The sequence below is a fragment of the Chlamydotis macqueenii genome, chromosome 3 (assembly GCF_036417535.1).
Source record: "Chlamydotis macqueenii isolate bChlMac1 chromosome 3, bChlMac1.mat, whole genome shotgun sequence".
Lineage (NCBI taxonomy): Eukaryota > Metazoa > Chordata > Aves > Otidiformes > Otididae > Chlamydotis > Chlamydotis macqueenii.
The window spans coordinates 45,699,104-45,716,274 of NC_141558.1; the positions used below are offsets into that span (position 1 = coordinate 45,699,104).

General features: G+C 40.4%; 1 protein-coding gene across 1 annotated transcript in view; it reads left to right on the plus strand.

The window, feature by feature from the left end:
- Window positions 1-2,896: 2,896 nt before the first annotated feature.
- Window positions 2,897-17,171, plus strand: part of GRIK2 (glutamate ionotropic receptor kainate type subunit 2) — a 386,634-nt gene continuing 372,359 nt past the window's right edge. Inside the window, exon 1 of the mRNA XM_086745932.1 lies at window positions 2,897-3,011. Within this exon, the coding sequence (XP_086602058.1) occupies window positions 2,897-3,011 (115 nt within the window). The remainder of the gene's footprint in view (window positions 3,012-17,171) is intronic.

Sequence of the window (17,171 nt, forward strand, 5' to 3'; positions counted from 1 at the left end):
TCTTTAAAGAAGACGGTAACAGCTTTTAATTTCCTCTCCGTGCTGTGAAATGACTGGAGGAGGAGGCAAAAAAAAAGGCGTTTAGGCACATGAAGCGGCCGGGGCCGTAGGCGCGGCGGGCTGGGAGCCCTCTCCGTGGTGCTGAAGGGGCCGTGCCGCCCCGCGCCTGGCGCTGTCCACGGTGCCGAGCTGCTCGCACCGCGGGGCGTGACGGAACGTGGCTTTGAGCCTCAGGCGTGCGGCCAGGGGTTGCAGTCCGGGCTGCGGAATCCTTAACAGTAAAGGCAATTAATCGCAAGTTGGTTTATGATTCCAGTTATTCTATAAACGCCTCGGTGAGTTAGGAGCTCTGTTTGGCTGAGATTACAGGTAGCTGTATTTTTTTTTTTTTCAAAAGACCTTATAAAATCAGACTGGCAACACTTTGCTCAGAGTTTATGTCCTTGTGTCCTATCTAATGTGCTAAAGCTGACAATGAATATTATATATTCAAAACTGCAAACCAAAACTAAATTAATTTTTTTAAAAGTCGGTTTAGAAAGGAAGTTACATCTGAGCATTCACAATTTTAAAAGTATCTAAAGTTGCTGAAGTCCTTTATTTCAGCAACACCAGGGGAAAGGAGAGGGAGGCAAAGAACGTTCACAGTGTTCACGGGGGTAGGTTTTATTTCTCCTTGGAATAAGATAAAATATGAACTAGTAGAACAGAATAAACGAAATAGAAAATACAAGAAAAAGCATTTCTCTACATTTTTACTGGGAGATATTCTAAGTGTGAACTGAAGGAGTCGCTAGATATCCTTGCTTTTGACACTAGGTGTTCTTTTTAAAGTGCTCCAATAGTCAAATCGTCTGATTGAATTCCCTGCTAGACTGCAGAACTAGCCATTCATGATACTTATTTTTGACACTGCAGTTATGCCTCCATCTTAAGAAAAAAAAAAATCAATGATGCTTAATAATCCCCTCTCATAATATGCATTTCTTTTCATCAGCATTTTACAGTGTTTTAAGTAAATGCGTGCAGAGGAAATCAGTAAGCCACAATGATAAAAAGTTACTGTGAATTGCTAACGCTTTTAGGGATACAGAGCACCAAATTACAGGTTATCATTTAAATGCTGCTGTTACTTATTTACATGTTCACAATACACAGATGTTATTTAAGAATAAACTCCAACTCACCTCTGCCGTGCTCTGCTTCTGATAGATTCCACGGGTGGCTTGGCATCATTGGTATTTATTTCTATAAAGTTAGGTTTATTCTATGTTCATCTGTATGTATCTGTGGGGGAAGTCTCTCAGTGATATTTTCTTTAGTAATAAAAAGCAGAGAGGGAGATAAAGGAGACAAAAGATGTCTGTAGGCAGAATGTAGAATAAAATGAATTCATTTTCCTGGTGGGGAATCTAGGAATGATCTTTTAATATTTGTAATAAAGCTTAGGTAGGTTCAGCAAAAGCTTCATTTAGGTTGCAAAGTCTGACAGTCCTGGTTAAACGTATTTTAATGGATATAGGCACAAAAATAATTGTATTTCCAAGGAAAATCTGAAGTAGTCCACAGGGTAAGACTTACCTTCTTTAGAGCACCTGGCCAAAAGACAAAATTCTCTGACTGCACTTGCAGATACAAACTCAGTATCCCATTATCAAACTGGAAAGTGCTATTGTTCTCACTGAGGACTGCAAAATGACAAACTACATAGATCTCCCAGTACAGGGAGGAATAGCAACGTTTCCATAATACTAGAGTGAAAGGAAAGCAGAGTGCAAAACAAGAGAGTGGCAGAATAAAGTGCAAAATATAAACTAGTAAATCTCCAAGTTTCTGTCCTTGAAGCAACATTACAGTTTCAAGCAAGTTAAGGGAAACAGGTCTGTGTATTCAAAAAGGCTGTTCTAGCGGTGCTGATTCCTGTTTAGCTTGCAAAAGCAGGCTAGTGCTCCGTAGTCACTGGGTCCGGAGCAAGTTCCTAAGGACAGTCAGTACACCAGCCATCGCATTTACCCCATTTCTTACATTAACATTACTAACAGTAAATGTAAATAACGTGATCTTTTTTTTTTTCCACTCTAAACGTTATTCTGATAATCTGCATGATTTTATTGTCAGCCTCCCTTTTCACAACTCTAAAGCTAAGTGATTTCGACCCAGGCAGTCAGCTATTAAAATGCATGAATTGATTTTCACACAAGCAACTCCCTTCTCCCCCATAACCCCCTCGCTCTCCCGCTACAGACCCTTACAGCTATTGTTCAGAACAACTGAAATACTAATAACAATTAGAAGCGTCTGAATAAAACTGGGCTTTTTTTTTTTTTTTTCTTCCTCCGATAACGCTAAGCCATCGGATCGGTTGCATAATAGAAATTGGGAAGGCTGCCTGGCAGGCAGCCTTAAAAAGAGAAGAGCTATCTCAAATTCTCTCACTTAATCTTGGCTTCGCGTCAGAAGCTGTGCAGCAGTGCAGTAGAATGAGAGCGCGGCGAAAGCTTCGCCAGTGAAAGGGCTGGTGCTCGTTGACTCTCGCTATGTGGCGATACCTCAGCGATTTCTCGAGCTGGATTACCTATTGATTTTCCTCCTTTCTCGCCTCCCAGGTTTACTCGGCTGGACATTGTGTGTGTTTGGATTTCTCAAGGATTCTCCCCCGACTAACATGGATGTCCCACCATTCCTTGCAGTTGAAGGTTGCTCCTTGGCGCAGTGAATGAAGAACATGCAGGGATTGCTAATGGGTTTGGGAAGCGTAGACTCTCTCCTCTCTCTGTGACCATGCCGTGATCGTGTTTGAGGGCCACCAGTTTACGTATCCTCATTCTCACCGTACCGGGAAACCTGACGGCTTAGCAGGGGGAAGTAAGACAGCGCGTGTGTGCGTAGAAACATCATGAAGATTATTTCCCCTATTCTAACTAATCCAGTCTTCAGATGCACCATTAGACTCCTTCTTTGCTTACTGTGGATTGGATATTCTCAAGGAACCACACATGTATTAAGATTTGGTAAGATTTCCCGACACTTTTTTCATTGTGCATTTAAGCCTGAACGCGATATACCTAGGATTGACTCAGGAGGGGGTGCTGGGGGGAGAACTGGGACCTGCTACCGGAGGCAGGCATCAAAGTCCCTCTTTATTTTGCATCCCCAGGGATGAATTCCTGTGTGTTTTGTGTTTTTTTTTTTTTCTGTTGCTGCAGCTCATTGTAGCCGTAGTAACGGCACGAGGATGATGATAATTATAATAACAATAGAGAGAAAAAGATGACTGGCAAACGCGTTTGCCTAAGGCTCTGCGCAGCTTGCTTGGCGTTTCTTGGTGATGTACCTTTTTTTTTTTTTTTGCTTACGTAGTAGTGGAAAGCGTGGCTAATATTGTGCTTGATCAGTTAAAAACCTGTCAACTAGTTGTTAAGTTTCGGCCGCCCGACTCCGGTTCCCCCGAGTAGATCCCGAGTGGGCGCGACGCTGTAATGCGAGACCTTCGGGCTGGTTTCCCTTGAAGCGTCTGCTGGGTTGCTTGCCCCTTCAGTGGCATTTAGGGTTAAAGAAGAGATGATTTATGTATTGAGCGGTGGTCGTGACAGAGCCTTTGCGATATGCTTCAAAACCAGAGCTTTTCTATGCAAGGAAAGTTCTATGAGTTCCCCTCCCGGAAGGGGGGAGTGGGGGTGGGAGGGGGGTGGGGGGGTGGAAAGAGAGACAAGTCATAGGCCAGTATGAAATTTCAAGAAGAGCAGAGCGGTTTTACAGTCTAAAGACTGTCCCAACTGGACCATGAAGCCAATCTTTACAGCTCTGCCTGTCTACGCGCGCGTGTGTCAGAAAGCTTGTGAGGGAGGAATTTCAGCCACTGTTTCCCCTACAGCAGTCTCGCAGTAAGGAAGGGCAGGACGGAGACGAAAGTTAACCCCACGTCGGAGGGCGGCTGTGTCGCCCGAGGCGGGGGGGGTCTTCCGGTAAGCTGGAGCAGCCACTACATCCGTTTCTGTGGGGCACTGAGAGCTCTTGCCTTCGCCCGGGAATAGCGGTATCTAATTTTGTTTAAATTCCCTCCCCTCGCACGCACTTTTACGTGGAGGGGAAGGTGGGTAATGATTAAAAAGTCACCAGGTTGTTACCGACCTCGTGTGCTGAATTCCTAGTAGTAGTTATTTTCTGCTTCCATCTGGTCTAAAGGTGGTGCTTAAGGCACGTTGCTCTTAGCAACCGTCTTCAGGAATGCTTATTTATTTGGACATGGCCAAACGGGCCCGTATGTCACTGCGGGGTTTATTTTGCATTCAGTCTGATCCATAATCATGGCCGTGAAATGAGTGCTGCCTGTAATCTGGCATGGTCCGGCTGTTTGTCCTTCCACGAACCGAGGTTCATAAACTGGTGCCGAAGGTCGGTCTCTAGGAGTCTGAATTACTTTCAAGGGTGGCTATGTCAACAAACATCTTCCCGGCCACACCGTTAGCAAGAGGTGGGCTTTCCTCCTTTAGATTTGCATTCTCTCTGAATTGTTAGTTCTGTGCACCTACAGATATAGCCCGGGAGAGCAGAGTTTTGATAATAATTAGAGTAATAAATAATACCGAGGCTGAAGGGACTCCGGCGCCCAGTGACAGGGTTGCGGGTGCATGTATTTTCCTAGGCTAGCTTCCCTCCCCAGCTGCCTCCTGGTCACACCGTGGGTTAACGGGTCGTGCTCACTCCAATCGTTCGCAGCAGCGAAGTGTGAGTCTGCTTCTGAATCACGGCAGGCTTCTTCTTGTCTTTCAAAAGAATTGTCGCCCACCCATCGCTGAGGCTCAGGAGTAGGTAGGGAAAGGTTGGTTAGTTTATTTTAGTATGGAAAATATTACACTCAAGAGAGAGTGAGAAAGACTTTTGCCCTGCTCAGCCGGGCCTGTTGCACGTCTCTGTTTTAAGGAGCCTGGATTTAGCCTCGTCCAGGTGTGGAGTGACTGTGTCTCTGACCTCGAGAGAACTCCCACTGCTTCCCCCGAGGCTGACATCTCTGCCTCTGGGTAGGGCATGGCTGGGAGGAGGGAAGGAGCAGGGAGTGAGCTGTGGAAATGCTTTGCTTGTTTCCTAGAGGGGAGTTCCTCGTCACCCCCTCCGGTTTCCTATGTTATCTATCCCTTTGGGATGTCCTTGCGACCAAGAGGACGGGATGCTGGTGCCTTCCCTTGAAGTCCTTCCCGAGAAGAAGCGAGAGCTGAGGAGATTCCCTTCAGAAGGCAGCTTGCCAGCCCCCCCGCTCTTCTTCCTCAGCCGGCAGCGCTATGGCAACAGGGGAGAGCTTGAAGCCTGCCAGAGCTCCAGCCCCCTCATTCCTCCTGTGCAAATTAACCACCGGGGATTCGCATTGTCCTTCCCACGGCTTCTCTCATTGTTGGGACTAGCCAGCAGGTCCTTTCTCTCTATCAAGCTACCTTTTAGAAATAGGGAAGTCGAGCCGCCTGGGTTATCTGTCAAATGCGGGGGGATTATTTTTGCCTGCGCCTTATGGTTCAAACCCAGGGAGAAGCCGATGCGGTGGCATAATTCCCTCCCCACTCACTCAGGGACGTGGGCTTCTGCTTGCTGCTGCTGCTGGAGTAGGACAAGGAGATATTTGGGCATCTCGTCCTTCCTAAACGACACCTTGCTTTGGGGCATGCGGCCAAGCTTCCTCCCTCGCCCTTTCTGAACAGCTCCCCATAAGCAAGCCCAGGAAACGCTGTGGGTGAGGCTTGTGCCCACGGTAGTCGAGGGTTTCAAATGGGAACCGTCCCAAACCACTGCTGCGGAAGAAAGGACAGGTCCCAGCCTGACGAGGGAGAAAAGCAGCAGCCTCCTATTTGTCTCCCCGCTGTGCTAAGTGTGATGGAAACCTTTTCCTTATCACTTGGCGTCCTACAAAAGCCAAAATAACGTGGTGGCCGCCAGACCCGTTCCGTTGTCGTGTGTCACGTTTCGCAGCTTTCCTACTCCCACGGCTCCTGGGTAAGAGCAGACCCAGGGCAGCGGCTCCTCGGGAACCCCCGGCAGATCTACAATCCGGGCCGGCCTCCGCACCCCTTCGTAAACGCCCTCGCCCCTGCCTTTACCTCCCTGGGGGCATCCCAGCGCTTTGCCCTTAACAAGCCGTTCAGAGCTGTTCACCACCTGGAACCGCTCAGCTCTCTTTCCAGAAACCCGCCCCTTCCCTTGCCTGGGGCAGTAAGAGCCCTGGCTGTTAAACCCCTTCTTTTCTTACCTATTCCTGCACGGAGCGTGAATGTCAGCTCCTTAAAATCTGGAGCACTCTAAAATACCCTCCTTTGTCTGAATTGCCCGTTTCGGGCCTTGTCTGCGCTGCCGTGATCAATTCGTCTTTCCTACAGCAAAGGTGTGAAAAGGGACCTGTGAGTGGAAAGTGAAAGCGATTTGGTCATTGCTTTTTCTCATTCCCTCTCAGATAACTCATTATTCGCGAAAGTGTGGTGAAAGACTAAAGATCTCCACCGCAGGGGGCCCACTGGCCTGATAAGTGGCTTCCCCACTTTGTGAGAGATTTTGTTTTCTTCAGCACCTTCAAAAAGAAAGGTAAAAAAAGTGGAGGCCCGTGTCTGTAATCTCGACTTTTTCTTGCTTTGGAGTTGCCTGACTTGAGGCATATGGGGAAGGGAGCTGAATGTTCTGCGTTAAAATGAGCCAAAAGGGGAAGAGCCGGTGTGTGTGTGTGCGTGTGGAGTTCTTCCAGCTTAAAAGCAGAAGAAAGCCAAGAAAGAGATGAGAACACTTCTCAAAGAACCAAGGGAGAGTTTTGAACTCTTACCGGAAACGTTTTGTACTACTTACTTTTTATTTTTTTCCCTAAAAGAAACAAACCAAAAAACCCCACACTAAACTCTTACAAAGCCTAACTCAGTGTCCTGCTATTGTTATTGTTGTTGCTGCTGCTGTTGTTGTTATTATTAAAACAAAGCTGCATATGATCACGTAATCTTTGGGACTGAAGAAAAAAACACCTCATTTCTCAACTCCATTATGGGAACCTGGAGAGGAGAATTACTATACTAGTCTATACTAGACTTCCTCCGTGAAGATTTGGCCCGGGTTTCATCTGGCATCTTAACTGAGCTTCTCTGGCTCAAACAGATTGTATTCATCTCCGCAAAATTGTTTTTACGAGATCTAGGGTGGCAAAACCAGAGAAGAGGCCACCTCACCACGTCCAGTTGCCAGTGCAGTTGTCAGTGGGTGTCAAAGCACACGCTTCTGCGGTTCAGGTGACCGTTTTGACACCGTAGCATTTAAAACCATCCAAGCCTCTGAATAGCAGTGTACAAAAGAGTATGAGACAAGAGTAGAAGTGAAAAGTACCTGCTGGGTAATCATGTAGAGTTTTCCTAGACTGGATCTGCTTTAGAGCTCCTGGATGTGCACTTTGTTTCCTTTGGATTTTTCACTGACACCCTTTTAGTGGAAGGAGGTAACCTTTCTAACTATTTAGGAGAGACATGAGAAAATGTACGTATCTGGTTTTAGGGGGGAAGGCAGTCTACCTTCAGATTATGAGTGCGATGAAAATCTGCAAAATAAACGCTTGTGGCATCCCGCAGAAGTCCACGGCTTGGTAATTCCAATATTTAGAGCCAATGAAAATTTTCCTGCCAAGGACAAGAAACTTTCAATATGTGTTAACATCCTCACGGAGAGGAGTTCAAAATCAGTCTTACAAATAGCAAGAGAAATCTGTGAAAGAAGAGTAAGGTTAAGAGCCTCGGGAAGGTAGCAAGGAGGTGAGAAGCATTGTTATTGACCGGTCTAGATTAAACAGCACAGAGGAAGATTTCAATTTGATAACGCCACAGCCCTTCCTGTTTTTCTTTGCTATTTTTGCTGACAATTTTGTAAGGTAATTAAATTGCCTGATTGAAGTCACAGTGGTCATGGGGCGATAAAGACCATTTGGATTTAATGGAATTTAGAAACAACGGTGCGCTGCACACAAGTCTTACAGAACGAGAATTTTAATGACTCATTCAGGGTGCTGACTACATAGAACGTCCTGGACGAGTTTAATTGAAAGGGCAAAGCAGATTAGCTGTATACAGTCTTTATTGCACTAGATAGGGGAATTAGAATTATCCTTTTAAAAGACTCATTATTGCATTATCAAGATTTAATGTAGGTTAAGAAAGCTTTCATCGGTGTGGGCTTTCTGGAATATCCCTAGATCCCAGTGTTTGGAACACCAACAGCCTTGTAAAAGGATTTTCACACAGTTGTCTGACAGATTGGATGCTGGGAAGTATAACTCGCTTCTTACTGACTGCTACTTGTCTTTTGAAGTGATGCAAAGTTCAAGTAATACCTCCCATTTAAATGTGGTCACTGGATGAAATAGTTTCTGTCACCGGAGATAAGAAAGCAGAGAAAAAGAGATTTTTCTAAACTCAAATATTAGAGGTTTTTTTTTTTTTATATATACAAGAGAAAGTTCCGTCTAGTTAGAAGAAAAATAAACCAAACATTGTGTAGTTATTGCAAATAACAGCAGGTCTTTGTCCCCTACTTAATTTATTTACCTTGTCTGTTTCTAAGTTTTAACCTTCACCCTCTTTAATCTCTTCCAGAGGAACAATTACCAGAAATTCTGTCAATAATGCAAAAGAGAAGCTAGAAGGTGCCTTATTTCCATACTCCTCAATCTGCAAGGCAAATTAATGTTTCCCAAATAAGCTTTTTGTAATATACTGTAATGTATGTTGGAAGATTAGATTAAACAATATGATAACATAGTGTCATTATGGCATCACATCTGAATTGAAATGTGGAAAATCAAAGACCACTATCATATTAATACTTGTAATTTTGTGCTTCCCTCTTGCCCCGAGTCTTTTGGCTCCTTTATTATACAGCAATAACAGTCTTAGGTTTATGTAGTGCTTTCAATTTAAACAGCCAAAGCTTTCAGTAATGCAAGGAGTACAGAACAAACATGTAATGATCATTATTTCAATTACTGGAGCTCAGCCAGCTCTGGATAGACTACATAGTATTGTAATACTATGTAAAACACTAAACAGAAGCTCAAAAAAATGTATTCTTAATCTAATTAAAAAGTAATTCTTAACGAATTAAAACCACAAAGCTTTTCTTTTTTGGCCTTTTTTTTTTTTTTTTTTTTTGGGCAAAAATTAGAAGTGACCCATGGGTGTGGTGGTCAAGACTACTCTTTTTACATTTCCTGCAAAGATACACTTGGCTCAAAATTTGTAAACGATTTGGATCAGCCTGGATTCAGATTTCCTTGAACATTATTATTGTCTAGTCTTTTCAAAATGCTATGTATCTTTCAAATGAAATACACCTTTTTAGATTATATATTTTAAAAGTATTTTCATTTGTAGGTGTTTCTGCTTGGGGTATAGAAAAAACAAGTTCTTTGATAGTATTGCGACTGGTGTCTACAGAAGGTGTAGTTTAAAGTACAGCTACACTGTGGTCCTTAGATAACAGTATTTGTCCTGAGATAACACTGTTTTGTCATCAACACATCAGAAGGTTAATTCATTTATGGACCTTACAGAATTCCATCTTTATAATTGGGAAATACATTAATTCACATTAGCTGAATGCCGATTTTATTGAATTTGTATTTCCATTCTGAAACTCTTTAAAAACATAGTTTAAAAAATCTGTTTATGCCCAAATTTGATCTTTTCTTAGCCTTGAAGGAAACATACAGTGGGTCAGTTCAGAGGAAGTGGTAAGCCCTGTGCAGGCCTCATCTGTAAGCAACTGAGGGAAGATAATAGAAATTTGTGAAAGATACACGTGACTTTATTTCAGTACTGCTATATGTATGTGTTTGGATGTCCTTGAGAAGGAAAGACTATAAAATATGACTGTTATTAATGCTTATCTCTTCAGATCTCGGCAGACTCTATCATTCACGACATTCAATATGCCTGCAGAAACTTACTGTGTAACTGTGATACGGCTAAGAAAAATGTGTTCAAAAATGCATTAAATCAGATTTCCTAATGTCTTTTCAAACCTTTTCAAACAATGAAAAATCACATTTAAAGATCAAATCAACATTACCTACTCACAACATCTTCAGTGTTACCCGTTTGTGACCTTTTGTGCCTAGACATTGGAGATTTTAAATTTAGCTATGCATTTCTATCATTCTGTGATCATTAATATTGATTAAACATTGCATTTTTTTTTAATTTAAGGTAAGAGTATACCATAATCTCATATAAACAGTGTGGATTGCTTTTAAGAGCGTTTTCACTCTTTTCATTCATGGGAAGATGCTTGAGTTGGATAAAAACATTGTATCTAGCTGTCTTGTGGGCACAGGAGCTCTGTTTACATTGATTTCCTTCACTCTCCTGACTGGCTCCTAGTTTGTAAGAAAGTTGCAATACATGTTCTTGGAAGCCTTTTTTTTTTTTCCCCTTTTACTACAGACGGTTCCAAAAAATCTGTTCTACTTGGAGGTTGCACTGTGACTGGTTTCTTATTCATCAGAACTCATCTGATGGTTATAAGGACAGCAAATTACAAGCTCTTTGTCTTCTACTCCACTCTGGTTATATACTTACAGAAGTTAACAGCAATATTTTCACTAATCTGTATTAACAATAGATTATTTGGCTTCTGATAAGTCTCTTTATCACTTATTTTCCTGGCAGCCATTCAGAGTAACACAGTATCTTTGTCACATGAATAAAGGAGCTAGGCAACAGTATTCTTATAAGTATAGTCCTGTGTGAATGTGTGCACGTCCAAACGTTTTCTTGCTGTAGTCGACCAAATGCAAAAGATATATATTAAAAAAAAAAAAAGGAAAAAAAATAAAGCAGAAGCACGTCTGCTTTGCTGGAGTTGTCTTTAACATGAACCAGGAGAATTGCCTGAGGGTGCATCAGGGGTCTTTGATGGAAGAACTTACAAGGACTACCCATCTGCTTCCTGACAAGTAGTGAGCATGGGATAGCAAAGAGCTGTGAAGGTGACAGTATCTGTTCTCACATGGTGTGATCTTCATGAATATTTTCAAAGTGATTGTGAAAACAAAAAATTTTCTGAAAAGAAGCTATGAAGTTCAGCAAAAACCACACAAACATATTCATGAAGAAAGAAAAAAGATAATTTGCTACCCTAAGAAAGAAAATCTCAGTTCTGTGAATGAAGCTGTGGATATATACATGCTCTTCTGCATTCAACACCCGCCTCCCTCCTCCAACTGCTAAGAAAGTGGAAATGGTACTTGTTAACATGTCAACTCAACTTGCCGTGGAGCAATATTCTTAGTGTAAGCAAAATCTGTGTCTGAGCAAGACTCATAGCAACTTACTTTTGATACTGTTTTAAGAGGATTTAACTATGCTAATATTACTGGCGTGACTAGTGCTACAGTAGATCAGTAGGTCATATTAAAGTTGATTTCTGCTACAGTTTGTTTTCTTCTTAGCTGGGTAGCTTAAAACTACAGCACTGCAACAAACCTTTCGGTAGATTTTCTGGACCTCCATTGTACAAAGCTGTGATATGCTGAGGATGAGCATACAGTTTTTTTTTTTTTTTGCTGAGCAAGTAGAGGAACTCCTGGGGAGACAGAAGAGTCTTCATTACTTCCATATCTGATTAGGCATAATTTTCACAAAAGCTTACCTATGTGGGTAACTTCACAAATATGGTTAATAGGTGGAAAACCAGAAGGGATTTTACTTCAATGAATTGTCCCATTGAACCATAATTTTTAAAAAGAAGAAGTTGAAGGAAGTGACTAAATATTAGCTTATGTTTTAGAGTTCATTTAGCTCTGAAGATGAAGTAATCCATGGAAGCTGATTTTGTCTACTTTGGCAGAAAACAAAACCAATGAAAATCAGAAAATATTGACTTTGGTGTCATTCTAAAGGTAGTTGAGCTGCTTTTGCTAAGCAAACTGAGAAGAAAAGTGGAAGGGGCTAGTCTGGGTGTTAAAAGACATATTTTGCAGTTGGTGAAGATGATTATGCTGTAATACAAAATGATTTTCTACCGGGGCTGGCAAAGGACATGAGTATACTGAGGTTTTCAGATGTGCCTTATGAGTTCTGAAACACCCTATCCTAAGTACAAGATTTTATATTCGCAGTGATAGTGAGCTGGAAGTGCAGAGGATTACAGTGCTTTTGCTTTTAAAAATATCTTTAGCTCAGGTTTTATAATTAGTTCTCTTAATGCCATTTTTAATATTCTTTGGAAATTATATGTCTTTCAATAGAATTTCAGATTTTTAAGAAACTTGTTTAGATTGATTTGCATCACAGGAAAGAGTCTTTGAACACAAAGTTTATATTAGAACTAGGAATAATATTTAAAATTCTTCTATAAAAAGTGCTAGTCTATTTTCAATAGCACTATCTTGCTTGCAATATGTATGGTCTTTTTAAAAAATAATCTTTCTTTCACTAGCAACAAAATAATTTCCTTTTTTATTTATTTTTTTTTTGTCTTATACAAGCACTGTGGGCAGTCATACAGACAGTAAGTGATGCAAAACTTTTCAAATGGACATAAGTTCCATTTAAAAAAATGTCTTTCATGTGCTGCAACTATCTGAAATAATGGGCTTCAGGCATAACTATAACTTCCTGTGATGATATCAGTGTCTTTTTCCCTAGGGTGGACTTTTGTGATTCAAGACATGCATTTCACCTTTTTCTTTATCAGAATTAGTATAAGTGCAATCTCATATTTCATAAGAAGAAATTTTATTAAGAATTTCAAAACACAAATGACAGTTGGTAGGACTCTCTTAAAGCTAGTTTAAGCATCACCTTCTTTGAAGAAAATACATCATTAGTAAAGGAACTAATAAAGCTATAAATATATTGTTATTTAAAGACAGTCTTTCTAGAAATCTGGAAAATTATGAAAAACAGAAAGTAGACTAACAAATGGTTATTAATTTTTTAAAATAAATAATATTGTAAATGATATGTTTTCAAGTAGGTTGTTTAAAAATTGAAAGGAAGTACGAATAATAGAAAATAAAATAACATTATTAATTCCCAGAGAATATTCTGGTTCCCACCCCCTCATAATCACATACATTTAAGCAAGAAAGGTTTCCACTGGACACCACCACTACTTCTGGCTCTGTGAGTCCCTAAGTAAGGAACGTGAAAGTGAGAGAAACCAGAATAAGAATTATTCCATGTTTCTGTTGTTTTATTTTCTTTCCCTTAAGTTTTGAATATTACGCTGTGTTGGGCATAGGTAAAGTGTTGGAAAAATGGTTCTTTTTCATGCTAGTTTATAGCCATTCTTATGTTATGTTCTTTACAATATCCATAGTCAGAGAATATAGAAAGTGATGTCAGTGAGTTCCTGTGCTGTTATTGGAGATTAAGATAATGAAGGTTAGGAAATAACACAGTCTTAATATGTGGATGAAATAATGGCAAATCTTTAGATATTGTAGAGGAAAAGAGAATTTTAAAATAAAAGTTAAATATGATATAAATAACAATGGCAAGGAAGAATAAGAATCAAGGAAATAGAAACACTCAGTAAAGCACTACTCGTTCAAAAATGGGCACTCAGCCTTGCAGCAGAAAGTGTTATGCAAATGTGTTTCTGGAGTAGGGTTATGGAAATTTAGCTCATTTGTCTTTTTGTAGAAAGATGTAAATGAGAATACTGGACAGTGGATATTATCTAACCGGACTTTGGCAAAGCCTTTGACACGATCTCCCACATCATTCTCCTAGAGAAGCTGGTGGCTCATGGCTTGGACAGGTGTACCCTGTGGTGAGTTAAAAATTGTCTGGATGGCCAAGCCCAGAGAGTTGTGAACAGAGTTAAATCCAGCTGGCGGCTGGTCACAAGTGGTGTTCCCTAGGGCTCAGTGCTGGGTCCAGTTCTGTTTAGTATCTTTATCAACGATCTAGATGAGGGGACAAAGTGCTCCCTCAGTAAGTTTGCAAGAGACACCAAATTGGGTGGGAGCATTAATCTTCTTGAGGGTAGGAAGGCTCAAGAGGGATCTGGACAGGCTAGACTGATGGGCCGAGGTGAATTGTATGAAGTTTAACAAGGGCAAGTGGCAGGTCCTGTACTTTGGTCACTGCAACCCCATGCAACAGGCTTGGGTAAGAGTGGCTGGAAAGCTGCCCAGTGGAAAAGGACCTGGGGGTGCTGTTAGGCAGTTGGCTGAACATGAGCCAGCGGTGTGCCCAGGTGGCCAAGAAGGCCAACAACATCCTGGCTTGTATCAGAAATAGTGTGGTTAGCAGGAGTAGGGAAGAGATCGTGCCCCTGTAATCAGCACTGGTGAGGCTGCACCTTGAATACTGTGTGCAGTTTTGGGCTCCTTAGTACAAGAAGGCTGTTGAATTGCTTGAGCATATCCAGAGAAGGGCAACAAAGCTGGTGAGGGGTGTGGAGACCAAGTCTTATGAGGAGTGGCTGAGGGAACTGGGATTGTTTAGTCTGGAGAAGAGGAGGCTGAGGGGAGACTTCATTGCTCTCTACAACTACATGAAAAAAGGTTGTAGGGAGGTGGGTGTTGGTCTCTTCTTCCAAGTAACTTGTGATAAGACAAGAGGAAATGGCCTCAAGTTGCATCAGGGTGGGGTTAGGTTGGATATTAGGAAAAATTTCTTCACCAAAAGTGTTGTCAAACATTGGAACAGGCTGCCCTGTGGTAAGTGGTGGAGTCACCATCCCTGGATATTTAAACAACTTGTAGATGTGGCACTTCAGGACATGGTTTATTAGGCATGGTGATATTGGGTTGACAATTGGACTTGATGATCTTGGAGATCTTTTCCAATCTTAATGATTCTATTTTATTAAATTCTAAAAGGATAAACATTTTTTTTTTGCATGTGACACAAAACTGATATTTTATAAAACAACGTCTGTGCAGTAACTGTGTATTTTTTGTGTAATGGCCATATGTTTGCATTTTTAAATTTTGAAACTTTTGGCTTTCAATTTTGGAAAAGCTTGGAATCCATGGGATTTTTTTTGTATGTTTGTTTTCATGTGGTTTTATTTGTTTTGGGGTTTTTTTTGATGCATAGTGATGTAATATTATTTCCTTTATTAAGTGAAATTTTGTGAGCTTGGTTTTGAGTCAGCATTCTGAAGGATGTCAGTATGAATGAGCTGTCTGTTTTCTGATAAAACCAAATATTGCTACTTCCTTTTTGCAATCTGGTTACAATAACTTTTTCTTTAGTGTCTGTACAAATAATCCCTAATTCTTACACTTCTAGAACAGGAACGGTAATTTGTCGTTATCAGGAAACCATAAATTACACTGTCTCTGTATATGACGGAAATCTAAACTGTAACCTCATTGTTGGTAATTCTAAGTGTTCAGAAATGTCTTTGCAGAGTTTTCTCAGTCTCTAAGGGAATATTTGTAAGGTACTTCAGGTCAAGTAGAATGGTAAATTATTAACATATTAACTGTTGCTAAAGGACTCCTTGTGGGGATATCGTTGCTGTGGAAGAATGATGTTCTAAAAGGGATAGTCAGGCAGAATTAGCCATTCTTTTGTGTATATATGAAGATACGAAATAACAGTTGTTTTAGAGTTTTTGTGTAAGAAAACCACATGTGAGGGCCAAAGGTCCTTCACACTGGTTTCAGTAAATCCTACAGGCTAGTTTGTGTACTTAATTCCATATTAATAGTGTTTCAGCGAATGTGCAATTAAGAGACAGAAATTTCCAGACCTCGGTCACTAACTTCTAGCAAACTCAAAAATGTGTAATTCAGTGATGAAATTGTGCATCAGATGAGTTATCTGAAACGCAAAAATCACTGACTGAAGAATTGTGCATCAGCCCTTTAGATATGGCAAATATATAAAACCATTGATCCTGCCATGAAACAGATATGGAAAAGTAGTATCACATAATCTAATAATTTCTTACTAGCAGTTTCTTACTTTATTTTAAAATAATATAAAAAGATAAAACCAGTTTTGGTTCTTAGGAAAACCCCTATTTTGAATTGAATAATTTTAATAGGATTCTTTATACTTAGTAGGAAGATGATTGGTAAGAAAAATGTATCTATAGACAAATTGGAATGCTGCTTCTAGTTTTAATGACTTTTTTTTTTTCCTGAAGTGGCCATAAACTATCTCAGCTCTGTTCCCATCCTCTTTTTTTTTTTTTTGTCCCTTTGCTTCCTCTTTCCAGTTAATGATCTATAACATAATGAAAGGCTATAATTAGAAAGTTTTGAAGAGTGACTCAATACCTTTATATATATATTTCAAATAAATTGCATAACATTTTGTATTTTTCACTGACATATTATATCCATTACCTTATCACTTGATTAGACTTTGTTCTTATAAAACCCTGTAGGACTGCTATTTAAATTTGTCATCTTAAAAGTAAGAATCCTCACAGCCCACCCCCCCAAACTGTAATCTGCAATTTTAGAATGTATTTTAAGTGTGTTTTGTATTTAGAAAAGTTTGGGTATTTTAATATTGAATCATAATAGAAATGGGTTTCCTGTAAATGAAGTCAATGTTTGTTGCATGAGTATTTTATGTATAAAACATTAAGACCTTGAATTGTGAAAAAATGTGTATTATAACCAGGTACCACCTGATTTTAGTAGAGCACTACAATGCTTCAAGCTAGGTAACTTGCTTACATGTGGCTCATGAATACTTCCTCCCTATTTGAATTCCATATAAGACCATCTCACAGATTAAAGCATTGGGAATTGAATCAGAATCATAGCATGGTTAGGGTTGGAAAGGACCTTCAAAGGTCATCTGGTCCAACCTCCCTGCAAGAAGCAGGGACGTCTTCCACTAGAACAGGTTGCTCAGAATCTCATCCAACCTGTCCTAACATAGTATTTAAGAGGAGATAGTGTTTTTATGTCTGTGTTACTGTAGTGAACCTAAAATGAAATAAGTGTTCTCCATCTTTATGTAGAGGTAAGAAGAATAGGACTATCGTCTGAGTTCACATAAAGATTTGATACAAGGATCACTCCACCCAACTAAGAGCACTAGATATGTTTGGTTTCATTTTTTTTTTTTTAAATGTTGTTGTTTCATTTTGGTTTTGTGTTTTTTTTTTTTTTTTTTTTTTTTTAAATAGGTTTCGGCAGAGATGATGTTACTGTACTATAACCGAAGTCATTATCCTAA